The sequence below is a fragment of the Lycorma delicatula genome, chromosome 8 (genome assembly GCF_047948215.1).
Source record: "Lycorma delicatula isolate Av1 chromosome 8, ASM4794821v1, whole genome shotgun sequence".
Classification (NCBI taxonomy): domain Eukaryota; kingdom Metazoa; phylum Arthropoda; class Insecta; order Hemiptera; family Fulgoridae; genus Lycorma; species Lycorma delicatula.
This window is the reverse complement of record NC_134462.1, coordinates 97,080,388-97,093,949: the sequence shown is the minus strand read 5'-3', so window position 1 is coordinate 97,093,949 and position 13,562 is coordinate 97,080,388. Positions and strand designations below refer to the sequence as shown.

Here is a 13,562-nt window from a genome sequence, read left to right as displayed (position 1 = left end):
TTAACTATGAAAAAACCCTTCATCAGAATAAATTTTTACTGAATTATGCTATATCAATGCATTTGATGAAAGAATAAATTATTTATTTATAATTATCATAGTTTAGAAAACATACATTACATACAAGTTCTCTAACGACACTGATCAACATACACTGCTAACACAATTAAATCTACAAACATAAAACATAATGGAAATTTGGGTAATAAAAAAAGAAAAAAAGCATAAATTTAAAAAAAAAAATGTAATATCACAAAAAAATACAATGGAAAAAATAAAATATCACAGAAAACAAAATCTGACTAGAAAAAAGTAACAACATAAAAAATTTAAATATATTAAACACATATCACAAGAAGACACATTATATCTAGTCCAAAATATAAGATAATCATTTTTTGCAAAATGTTGACAGCCATCTTTTGCTCTTGCTACAAAGAGCAAGAGCAAGAGATGGAAGACAGCAGTCAAAGGTTAGGCCACAGTTAACTTGGAGGAGGTAATCAAACCATAATAAAATTTTATTGCCACCATATATTTATTTATTTATATTACCATATATTTATTTATTGCCATATTTTCTGATACATTACATTATTATTAGTTTTTAAACCAGGTATAATAATTAGAAAAAATAATCTGTCATTGCATTTTTGAACATTTAACTTTGTTACATGCAAAATAATTTACAGATATATAATAATTATGAAGTTTAATATTGAATTAAATGTTAGAAAGTTTTTTATAGAATGCAGATGATCAATGACATAGTGTGCTACTGTTTGAAGTATAGTATCTTTATATAAAAATACTCTTAAGATAAAAATGGAAATACTGTTAGAATCTGCAATTGCTTCTGTGAAATATAAACCTTCAAGTTACTTCTTCCTTTTCTTAGCATCTAAAAAGTCACAGGTTTTTTGTAATTTTTGAGAATGCCAGCTTAAAACATATGCCAAACAAATTTTAAGAAAAGTTGATTTTTTTTAATAGGTTGATTAATCCACATCTTTTCTGCAGTTTCATTAAAATTATATCCAATAGTAAGTTTAGGGTATAAAGCAATTCACAAGATTATAAATTGTTTGTTAACAATTAACGAACAGTATATGTTAGTATCCAAGAATTTAAATCTAAATATTTCAACTAAAAAATATTATATTTAAGAGTGATTAATTATAAAAATTTATGTAAAAACAATTCATTTCGTACTCTACAGATTATGCCTAACACAACAGACAAGATAGTCAAATTATGGATATATATTTATAAGAAAATCTTCTTACAACCCCTGTAAATTGTACTAATCAGTAGTTATTTTTTATATATTAAAATGCAAAACTGTAAATTTAATTAAAGTGTTCTACCATTATCAGGTACATTAGTAAGAAAATAAATATAAAGTTAAATCTATGAGAAAAAGTAAATTAAAAATAGTTAAGTCATTTTTATATTTTTTTTATAGTTTTATAAATCTTAGTAGATAATGATGAGGTAGAGTGTGTATACGAAGAAATTGATGAAGCAATTAAACACACAAAAGGAGATAAAAATTTAATAATAGTTGGAGATTGGAATGCAAACATTGGAAAAGGCAAGGAAGGAAATGTAGTGGGTGAATATGGGCTGGGCAAAAGGAATGAAAGAGGGGACGAGTTTTGCACGAAGTATAATTTAGTAATTGCCAACACCCAGTTTAAAAATCATAATAGAAGAGTATACACTTAGAAAATGCCAGGCGATACTGCAAGATATCAGATAGATTATATCATGGTTAAGTAAAGATTTAGAAATCAACTCGTTGACTGCAAAACTTATCCTGGAGCAGACATTGATAGCGACCATAATTTGGTGATAATGGAATGTAGATTGGGGTTTAAAATCCTGAAGAAAATGTGTCAGATAAATCGGTGCAATTTAGAGAAGCTTGAGGAAGGGGAGGTAAAGAAGCTTTTTCAGGACATCACAAGAGGTCTGAGTAAAAAGGATAAGGTAGAAAATGTAGAAGAATGGGAGAATGTTAAAAAGGAAATTCTTAAATCAGCAGAAGTGAACTTAGGCGGAACAAAGAGAACTGGTAGAAAACCTTGGGTTTCAGATGATATATTGCAGCTGATGGATGAACGTAGAAAGTATAAGAATGCTAGTGATGAAGAAAGTAAAACGAACTATCGAAAATTAAGAAATACTATAAACAGGATGTGCAAACTAGCAAAAGAAGAGTGGATTAAAGAAAAGTGTTCAGAAGTGGAAAGAGAAATGAACATTAATAAAATAGACGGAGCATACAGGAAAGTTAAGAAAAATTTTGGGGTACATAAAGTAAAATCCAATAATGTGTTAAACAAAAATGGTACACCGATTTATAATAGGAAAGGTAAAATCGATAGGTGGGTGGAATACATTGAAGAGTTATACGGAGGAAATGAATTAGAAAATGGTATAATAGAGGAAGAAGAGGAAGTTGAAGAGGATGAAATGGGAGAAACAATACTAAGATCTGAATTTACGAGAGCATTAAAAGATTTGAATGGCAGAAAGGCTCCTGGAATAGACGGAATACCTGTAGAATTACTGCGCAGTGCAGGTGAAGAAGCGATTGATAGATTATACAAATTGGTGTGTAATATTTATGAAAAAGGGGAAGTTGCATCAGATTTCAAAAAAAGTGTTATAGTCATGATACCAAAGAAATGATAGCAGATAAATGTGAAGAATACAGAACAATTAGTTGAGAACTAGTCATGCATCAAAAATCTTAACTAGAATTCTATACAGAAGAATTGAGAGGAGAGTGGAAGAAGTGTTAGGAGAAGACCAATTTGGTTTCAGGAAAAGTATAGGGACAAGGGAAGCAATTTTAGGCCTCAGATTAATAGTAGAAGGAAGATTAAAGAAAAACAAACCAACATATTTGGCATTTATAGACCTAGAAAAGGCATTCGATAATGTAGACTGGAATAAAATGCTCAGTATTTAAAAAAAATTAAGGTTCAAATACAGAGATAGAAGAACAATTGCTAACATTTACAGGAACCAAATAGCAACAGTAATAATTGAAGAACATAAGAAAGAAGTTGTAATAAGAAAAGGAGTCCAACAAGGATGTTTCCTATCCCCGTTACTTTTTAATCTTTACATAGAACTTGGTTAATGATGTTAAAGAACAATTTAGATTCGGAGTAACAGTACAAGGTGAAAGGATAAAGATGATACACAATTTGCTGATGATATAATAATTCTAGCTGAGAGCAAAACAGATTTAGAAGAAACAATGAATAGCATTGATGAAGTCCTACACAAGAACTGCTATGAAAATAAACAAGAAAAAAATGAAAGTAATGAAATGTAGTAGAAATAATAAAGATGGACCACTGAAGGTGAAAATAGGAGAAAAGATTATGGAGGTAGAAGAATTTTGTTATTTGGGAACTAGAATTACAAAAGATGGACGAAGCAGGAGAGATATAAAATGTTGAATACCACAGATGAAACGAGCCTTCAGTCAGAAATATAATTTGTTTACATCAAAAATTGATTTAAATGTCAGGAAAAGATTTTTGAAAGTATATGTTTGGAGTGTCGCTTCATATGGAAGTGAAACTTGGACAATCGGAGTAACTGAGAAGAAAAGATTAGAAGCTTTTGAAATGTGGTGCTGTAGGAGAATGTTAAAAATGAGATGGGTGGACAAAGTGACAAATGAAGAGATGTTGCGGCAAATAAATGAAGAAAGAAGCATTTGGAAAAATATAGCTAAAAGAAGAGACAGACTTATGGGCCACATATTAAGGCATCCTGAAATAGTCGCTTTAATATTAGAGGGGCAGGTAGAAGGAAAAAATTGTGTAGGCAGGTCACGTTTGGAATATGTAAAACAAATTGTTCGGGATGTAGGATGTAGGGGGTATACCGAAATGAAATGACTAGCACTAGATAGGGAATCTTGGAGAGCTGCATTAAACGAGTCAAATGACTGAAGACAAAAAAAGGAGAGAATTTATTCACTGTTGTTATTTTTATGAATGAACTGCAGTTTTTTTTATGTTACAACTATATTTAAGATGGAGAAAAAAATTTCCTTTTTAATCAAAATTTTATTTTCTCCATACATCATGCCACACTTTCCAAAAAATGTCCTCTAAAATACAAATGGTTAAGAATGTAAAAAAAAAGCTGGAAAAATATATAACTTTCTTGGCTGTGGCGCTCAAGTCATGCAATTCCTTGCATAGCTCTTTCATTGCAAAACCATTCCAGCAAAGCCAGAAAGTCTTTGACATTTAATCAATAAAAGTCTTATTTTTATTTTCATAAATTTAAATATAAGTAAAAAAAATCTTTAGCAAATTAATTTTGCAGCCTCCCTGTGTCAATGGGACTTTTTTACTGAATATAATAACTACCAAAATAAGAGCATCAAAATTTCCAAATAATTTTTTTTTTTTAATTTCATGGGGTGTTCCTTATTCTGTGGGGCAAATTAATTTTTGTTTTTTAATAAAGAAGTGATCCTTAACAAGAAATTAATGAATTAAAAAAAAGAATTGTTTAAATGCATTAAAAGAATAAAGCATAACTTTATGATAGTAATGAAAAAAAACTTATTTTGGATATGGGTATATATAGGGGCCAAAACTACTTAGATTTAAATTGCCTTTAAAATGACAAAGAAATTTTTTTTTTTAATATAAAAAATCACACAGAGCCAAAAAACAAAGATTATTCTTTTTAGTGGTGGGAAATAAATTAAAAAAACTTCTAAAACTATTCCTATACATATAAGTTTAAAAAATTTGCTTAAGTAGAGTTTTCACTAAATCTAACATTCCCTCCAATAAAGGTTAAAACAAGAACATAAAGATTTTCAAAAAAAGGTTTCTTGTCATACTTACCGTCCTTTAATATAGCTATTCTAGCTATATTTGCCACGGAAGTTAAAAAAATAATAAATTAACTCAGAAAATGAAAGTAGTCAATTAACCAATCTGTAACTATTCAGTGCATAAAGTTTGATTTGATATACAAAGAACATGAAATTTAACATTTTTACATGGACCTGTTTTGCAGTCCTTTAATATTTGTATTTTCAATGGGGTAAAATCGTATTAGAATATTAGAACTGAACTGGAAAGGGACTTAATTCCTAAATCAATCCACAGAGGCAGGCATCCTCTCCCTTTCCCTCCCAGCACTAAGGTGACACAAAGGATATCCTCCTTTTTTGCCTTTGGGTCCTCATCATGGACAATCTAAGAGAGTCATAATTATGGTGAGGAAGGCTGATGTGCCCTTATTCAACATTTAGATGTTTAAAACTGACATTTTCAAAAAAGTGACTTTCCCTTTCTATGCCTGAAATAATTAAACAGAGGGTGAAAAATAAAACTGACTTCATCTGTATTATACAAAAGTAATCAATTTTTATTTCCACTCTTCTTTTTCTTTTTTTTTAAGTAGTTTAAAAACAAGCATTATCTTTAGTGATGCACACTATAACTCAACCAGCTCATTAATTTAGAATGATGTAAGATTTTTCTAGACATCCTTCTTTTTTAAACTTTTTTTCAAAGGAAATAATACAGTACAATTTACCAAACTAAATTCATAAATGGAAAATGTATCAGAAAATACCATACACATTCATATAATTATAAATTTACAAAAGAACAACAAAAAGTAAATATGTGTTTGTAAAAATAATAAATATAAAATTATAACAATAAACAATTTCAGCAATATGAACATAAAAAATTAATCAATAGAATTACATGACAGTCAACACTACTTATTGCACAACACTAATAAATTGAGAAATATTTCATAAATCACATACACAAAAAAGTAAAAAATTACATAATAAAATAATTCTGGGTGAACTTCCAAATAACTAGTATTATTTACAATTCATTTCATACAAACATACTATTACACATCAATACAAAAATATTTAATTAAAAAAAAAAAAAAAAAAAAAAAAACATTTTCATGAAATTCAGGAATTTTAATATTTATTAGTAAAAAGATAATAAAACTACAAAAGATGAAAAAGTAAAAAGATATTAAATACAAGAACAGTAATCCAGAAAAGAAATTAACTACATCAAATTAGAATATTTTAGAATCAGAAAGTGATCCTTTAAAATTCTTATATGGGGAGTTGCATTGCATTTATGAACTAAATGTTAAAAAGAAAACATACATGCTTTCTAAGTGTGGTTCAAAAGAAAAGAAAAAATTTATGTTCAGCATTGAAAAAGTAAAAAATTAATAAATTTAAAACAGATTCGTCAAAAGAGAATTTAGTAACAGCAACCACTAAAAAGAAGGTCATCGGGATACTGTAATAAAGAATGCAGTGTTTTAATGATTTTATTCAATTAAATCAAAATATTAAAAAAAATCTTTTCAATAAAAACATCAATGTATCAAAAATAATTTTCAAAACATTTTTCATGTCACATTTCTTATAAAAAAGCATATACAGTATTGTTAAAAGCAATACAAAACATGTAATTCTACCAAAAATAAAGTGATAAATATTTATTGTAAATATAATCAAAAAATGAAACAAAACAATTATGTTTATTTACAAAAAATGATTAAAAACAAAAATTAAGTGTGATATAATATATAAATAATAAAAAAATTAAACAAAATGCAAAGTTTCATTCCGTTATTTAACATTAACAGTCATTAAAGATACTTCACAAGTCACCTTTTAACTTAAGGAAATAATAAAACAACTTTCATAGCTCAATACACTAATTAAAAACACTGAAATTCTATGCAATAAATATACATCTATTACTTCATAAATACTATAAAACATAAAATACAGCTGCAGCAGTGTAGTGTACTAACTGACCTGTTGACATCGGTAACACAAGATCTTTTTTCATAAGAGATGCGGCACACATACCACCCAAAAATGATAATTCCATTTCAAGTTGGCGCAAACCATCACCGGGAGATACCTGCCATTCATAACCGACCACTAAACAACGAAATCCGTAAAAAGATGCTTTTTCATCCTTAACGTAATCTGATGCGGTTTCGAGAGAAAATATCACTTCATTACCTAAAAAAAATAAACACAATAAACTGCATTCTGTTAAGCTAGTAAGATGCTTACAACTTCTTAAATGTCAGTATTTATGTTATTATATTAGTTTCGAAGAAAACTTACAACTCAATGGTATTTTATAAACAAACAGCAGTTTCAGGGTAATGTTTAAAGGCTGAGGATGTATTTTACTAACTGGACAACTGTTCAAAAATAATAATCAATACAGCAATTTCATTTCTTAAATAAAGAATTTTACAATTTAAATGTGCAAAAATTGATCAAAGTCAGTGTTAAAAAAGAAGGAAAGTGAACACTATTACAAATTATGGAAACTTAATAAACACACTAATGCTCAACAGGTGCATTCATTATACAAGGTTATCATAAAATAATGGTGCGGTTTTGAACATGGTTTAAATTAAAACAGAATTACTAACAGTTTATGTTTTTTATTTTTCAAATTTTTCGTCTCAAACATTTTTTAACATAATTAATAAATTTCAATATGTGCGCCCTTAGTCGCTCGACAAATGTCCAAACGATAGATACTCAACTTCTCTCCAAACATTAGTTAACATTTCTTCGTTAATGGTTGTCATTAATTCATTAATCCTGTTTTTTAAGTGGTTTAGGTCGCAAATTTTTTGTGTATAAACAAAGCTTTTGATGTACCCCCACAAGAAAAAATCGCAAGGTGTCAGGTCTGGACTCCTTGGAGGCCAAAGTACCGGTCCTTGCCGGCCTATCCATCGATCTCCAAATTTTTTGTTCAAAGCGTCCGTGACCAATGCATTGAAGTGCGGGGGAGCACCATCTTGTTGGTAATGAAGTTGATGAATGCTTTCGAGTTCATCCGGCTGAGGAAAGCAATAATCGGTTAACATGTCAAGATACACAACTCCATTATTTGTTTTTTCAGCAAAGATGAAAGGCCCTAATACACGATTTTTCATCACACCATACCAAACATTAACTTTAGGTGAATCGCGTTGTTTCTTAATTGCGTGTGGGTTTTCAGAGCCCATATTCATGAATTGTGTCTGTTAACACATCCATTCACATGGAATGTAGCTTTGTTTGTAAAAATTATATCATCTAAAAATGATTAGTTTTCACTTATTCTGCCCAACATTTCAACAGCGAAATTGTAATGTTTTACACCATCATCAGGTTTCAATTCCTGCAGTATCTGGATTTTATAAGCGTGTAATTTCAGTTTTTTATGTAAAACTTTATGAACTGTTGATTTTGGAATACCTAATTCGACGCTTTGACGGGGGATGGACTTCCCAGGACTTCCAATTGCCAATTGTCTAATTAGTTCAACCGTTTCATCTGGTACACTTGGTCTGCCGGTTGTTTCTGTTTCTTAACCGATCCAGTTTCTTCGAATTGTTTGAACCAACGTGTTATGTTATTTTTGTGTGGTGGGTCTCTTCCGAATTCACGTCGAAACGCACTTTGAACTAAAATTATGGATTTTAATTCAGCCATCAATAAAACACACTTTGCTTTGTCTTTATCCGAGAACATAGTAACTCACTGCAACAACAATACAAGAACTGACGTTGTGGTTACAACTGCTGATAAACAAACTTTTGGGTTGGAGGCTTTCAGGGATACCAATATAACATCTAGAAATTTCCTTACAATTTTCCTATGAATTACTGAAACCGCACCATTATTTTATGATAACCCTGTATAAGAAATGCCTTAGTCTGCACAATAATCTGATGCAGCCAACAAATTTAGCCCATAGAGGATAACTCAAAAAGCACATCCTAAGCTAAACTTTTCAGATAATGTATGATAATAGGACAGAAGTCCCTTTCCCCTGAATATGGAGGTTTGCTTTGTTTTAGGTAACTCTATACAGCAAAATCCCAAGATTTTTTAGAAATTTATAAGAAAAGTTCACCAGAATACAGATACAATTATTATTAGTACACTGGATGTACAAAAAACTAAAGAAAAAACATTTTAAGAGAAAATAATTTCAATTTTTCTCCTTGAATATCTGAAAAATCTTACAGCTGAGGAAAGAAATGAGATAGCAGATGAAGGAATAAGGTATAGTTATGTATAGTTTTTAATTAAGAAGGAAAAAACAGCAGACAAGAAAAATATATAGAATGAGATTTAACAACTGATGGGAAAAGGTAGAGGATTCATAATAATAAAAAAGGCAAATTACGAAGTCATTGAGGTCTATAGATTCAGACAGTAAGTATGATAATTTTTAATTAATTTTTAAGTAATGATAATTTTAACATTCTGTAAAAATTATCTAACATTAATACAAATTATTAATACTTTCCTGCACAACTTTCATGGTCAATCTGAGTTAATTTCCCCCATTTATTCCTTGTAAATGTGTTACACTTACTGGAGTTATATAAACACTCAAAAGAATTAATACTGTTTATGAGATATACTGATCCACAATGTACTGCTTTCATTAGTTTATCATCAAACCTACATATTAGTTTTATACTACAGATGTTAGAGGTTCATATATTTCTCTGTCATGAAATCAACATCATTATATTTACTTATAATCTTTAAAAAGTTGCATTTTTTCCACTTATTACTGAATTAAACCAAAGTGAATGTAAAACATTAGATATGCAAATAATTTAAGAAGCAGAAACCTGGAATTTTTGAAAAACTACTTTTTAAAAAAGCATTATTTTAAAGTAAATAAAAAATAAGACATCCAATTAATCAGGAAGAATTAGTACAGAGATCAATTAGTATAGCATTTCCCCAGGGTAGGAGAGAACTCTGAAAAATAGATTGTTAGTAACAAACAATAATATCAAAAATTTGATTATTTATCTCTACTTTGTCATAGATAACAAAAAAGTAAAAGTCTTAGATTAAAATACTTCTGGCCGGTTACTAATTGTCAATGGGTATACACTAAATATAATAATACTTTTGTGATTTTCTGTCTGGATATTGTCAATGATTATATGGCAGTGCATACTTCTGAAGAAAAAAAGAAGGCAGTAGTCTTCCTAACCCATACCTCTTGGCGGTAGGCATTCCAGTGGTCTATTTTAAATAAGGCTATAATTTAGAATATATTGCAGACTATAACTGCAATTTATAAGGTTTATGTTAAAGTAAAGGCCTGTAGTACCTACTTTATTTTTAAAATTATAAACAACAATTATTTTTAAAATAACAATTATATTTGATTCTGATAATATTACTGATATTATATAATCATTTCTATATGAAAAAAAACCTGACTGCTCCAGTTCTTTTATTATAATTACGAGTCTTTATTTCTTTTAAAATCTGTCTATCTACAATTAATTTTTTTTTACACTCTGCACATAAAATTCTACTACAAAGGATTTCAAATGTTTCAGCAATGTACAACTGATTGATAACAATTAAGTTAAAGATCATGTTTCATCACCTATAAAGGGGAAAATTTATTTTCCTTCTTTCTCATAACAGTACAAAAATGCAACAGTAGGTATGTTAATTTTATTATATTATATATCAACATTATTCTCAATTTTACCTTGCTGCCTGGCATAACAGAATAATTGTTTGATATTCTGTACTCAATTCTGTTGTGAAATTGTCAATTGCACTAATTATGAAGCACTGATTTTCTTAAAAATTTATATTTATTTATTCAATAAGGTCTGAATGGTAGGTCCCTAATTCTCTCATCATCATTTACCTTTCCTTTACTCATTATCGAGGATCTGTAAATTTCTAGACCTTTTGATAAAGAAACTGAATTTTTATCTGATCTTTATGAACGGTGGGGTTAACTGTTGCAGCCAACAAATTCAAAATAATGATAATCAGCAGAACAATAGGCTGTTGGCAACCGATGAATGAATTCCGTTAATCTTAGAGCAAACTTGTCATTGGATTCACTGTTGCCTATTATTTTTTATTGTTAACAAATTTTTTTAAATAATTTTTTATTAAAAATTGGCTCTAAATTTTGACATGCATCTCATAAAATAATTTTTAACTTATAACTGTAATTTATCATATTTACTAATGTAAATAGTTAGTGGTTTTAATAGCTAACAAATATGTTTTCCTGGCCATTAACACTTTTGCTCTCTCTGATTTGAATTCAAAGATATGATATTATGAAGATATACTCATGCAATTAAATTACTAACCGGGAAGTACAATAGCGTGCTGTGGCCATTGGTTACTGAATTTATGCAATACCGGCCGATATGGCAAAGTCTCATCACATGTTACTATATTATTAGCATTAGTATTGCTGTTAGAAATGTTATTAGCATTATTGTTATTATTGTTATTAGCATTAGAAATAGCACTGGCAGCAGGCATCGACGACGTTGGTATATACAACTGTAATGAATCCTCTGCTTGAGCCGTACTACACTCCGGTGAAAATTCAACAGCCAACCATCGAACACTGTCAGGAAACAATACCCTGAAAAACAAAATTACAACATTACTTTTACTGCTTTAATCTTATAAATAATATTCTATATTCAATATAGAGGAGGCAATGTATTTTATATTATTTTTATAAAAGATAGAACTGGTCACTTCATACAGTTTTCTTAATGCTCTAAAATGTGAAAATCATTTGTAATATAAAATTAACTAGAGTTACTTTTTCTGAGATTAATAATATTTACTACACAACCATAATGTTCAGTACATACCATTTGGTGAATAGAGTGAAAATGTTACTTGCAAGAATAAATAACAACTGCATTTCATCCAGCTAAATGTGCATTAGCTAAGTAAATTGCACAATTTGTTTTAAGTATTTAAATGCCTCAAATGCATTATACCAGCAAATCTGTCATAGAAAATGATACCAGTGACAGCAAAGAGCAAGAATGCTTGCAAATTATTGTTGGAAGCTAAGGAGGGTTGTTCCAGATGCCAAGCAACAACTATCACATTTTAGGAAAGTTGGACATCGCATGCATGTAAATTCCTTCATTTTTCAAAGTTTACCTACATATCACAAAAAAAAACCCGTGGGTAATGGAGGAAATCTATTTACATATTTGAATTCGGCATGAGAAGTTTTATTAGGATAACATATTGTATTACTTGTGCCAAAAAAAAAGTTTAATTGTTATCATTCATATCTGTAAAGTAGTATAATGCTAACTGGCCAAATAGGATTCAGATTGAACAACTGGATAGTGTTTTTATTTCTTCTATAAATATTTAATCTGACCATAACTACATATGAAAATTGTAAAAAAGATGGAATTTGATATATCAGATAGTGTTCTAGAAATGTTTTCAGCAAATAATTGAAAAATAAAAAAATTATATCTTTTTCATTAATTCATTACAATCTAAAAACTTTACTACAATATATATTTATTCATATACATTGTATTTATGTTACAATTAATTGGATAATGTATTAGGTTAGATCACAGTTAAGGTTAGCTTAGGTAACGTACTATTCCATGTTCTGAAATTCATACAACATTAACATAACCTAACCAAACATAATGCACGGTTTGCTCGCTAACCTCGTCTAATTAATATTAAAAACAAAAATATTAATAATATTAAAATTAAAAAATATTAATTAACATTGTCGTTAAAATCACAAATTATATATCCAGAATTACAAAATATAACCAGAAAATTACTTGACAGATGAAAAAAATTATTTCACAAATAAATAATTGCAACCAGAGGCTATAGTGCAGTAGTAAAATCAGAAGTTGTTTATGACTCAGAAACATTTCTTTTTAATTAACTAAAAAAATACATAACTTAATTGAAAGAAAATTAAATTTAAAGGTTTCCAGGAAGAAAACCCCAAAGAGCATATAATGGGAATAAATGATCAAAAGAAAGGAGAAGCCCTCTTCCAATGTTTGAGAGAAAATTGGAAAAAAAAAAAAAAAATTATTTTGTGATTTATAGCTGGCCACAAACGAAAAAAAAACTGGCGAATATCTATGCAAATTGTTGTATAGGAAACTGACTGACAGGTCAAACTTTTTTTATTGTGAAAATAATATGCTTTGATACAAACTTCAAGAAAATACTTTTCATAAACTACATGTAGTATGAGACACTATTCAGACAATCTGATGAACAGAACAGAGAATATTTTTTTATTTCAAAACTAAATCTGCAAAAAAATTATATTATTTTAGTAAGGTAATACAATTAAAAAAACTACTATTAAACAAAATTATTGATTTTTTTTTGTAGTTATGCAGCTCAAAAATTTTAACCCATTTTTTCCACCAAAAAATAAAATTTTCTGAAATTAACATTAAAATATTTGATAAAATATAAGAACGCTAATGAACCGAATTGTGTATCAATAAATACTTTTTTTTTAAATCTGTATTCCAAAAGACAAGGGCAATATGCCACAAAAAAAAATTTACAGAAAATCCAAATGAAAATTACTTTAATGTTCTTTTATATTTTATGTTTTCTAACCAACTTCAAAAAGATTCCTTTTTCTTTATCTTAATTT

The 13,562-nt window shown here is 28.6% G+C and overlaps 1 protein-coding gene across 1 annotated transcript in view; it reads right to left on the bottom strand.

Moving 5' to 3' along the window:
* The window catches only part of LOC142329500 (E3 ubiquitin-protein ligase MYCBP2-like), a 145,412-nt gene that overhangs the window by 2,998 nt on the left and 128,852 nt on the right, over positions 1–13,562 (bottom strand). Inside the window, exons 35-36 of the mRNA XM_075374174.1 lie at positions 11,233–11,516; positions 6,869–7,081 (exon numbers count right to left, since the gene is read on the bottom strand). Of these exons, the coding sequence (XP_075230289.1) occupies positions 6,869–7,081; positions 11,233–11,516 (497 nt within the window). The remainder of the gene's footprint in view (positions 1–6,868; positions 7,082–11,232; positions 11,517–13,562) is intronic.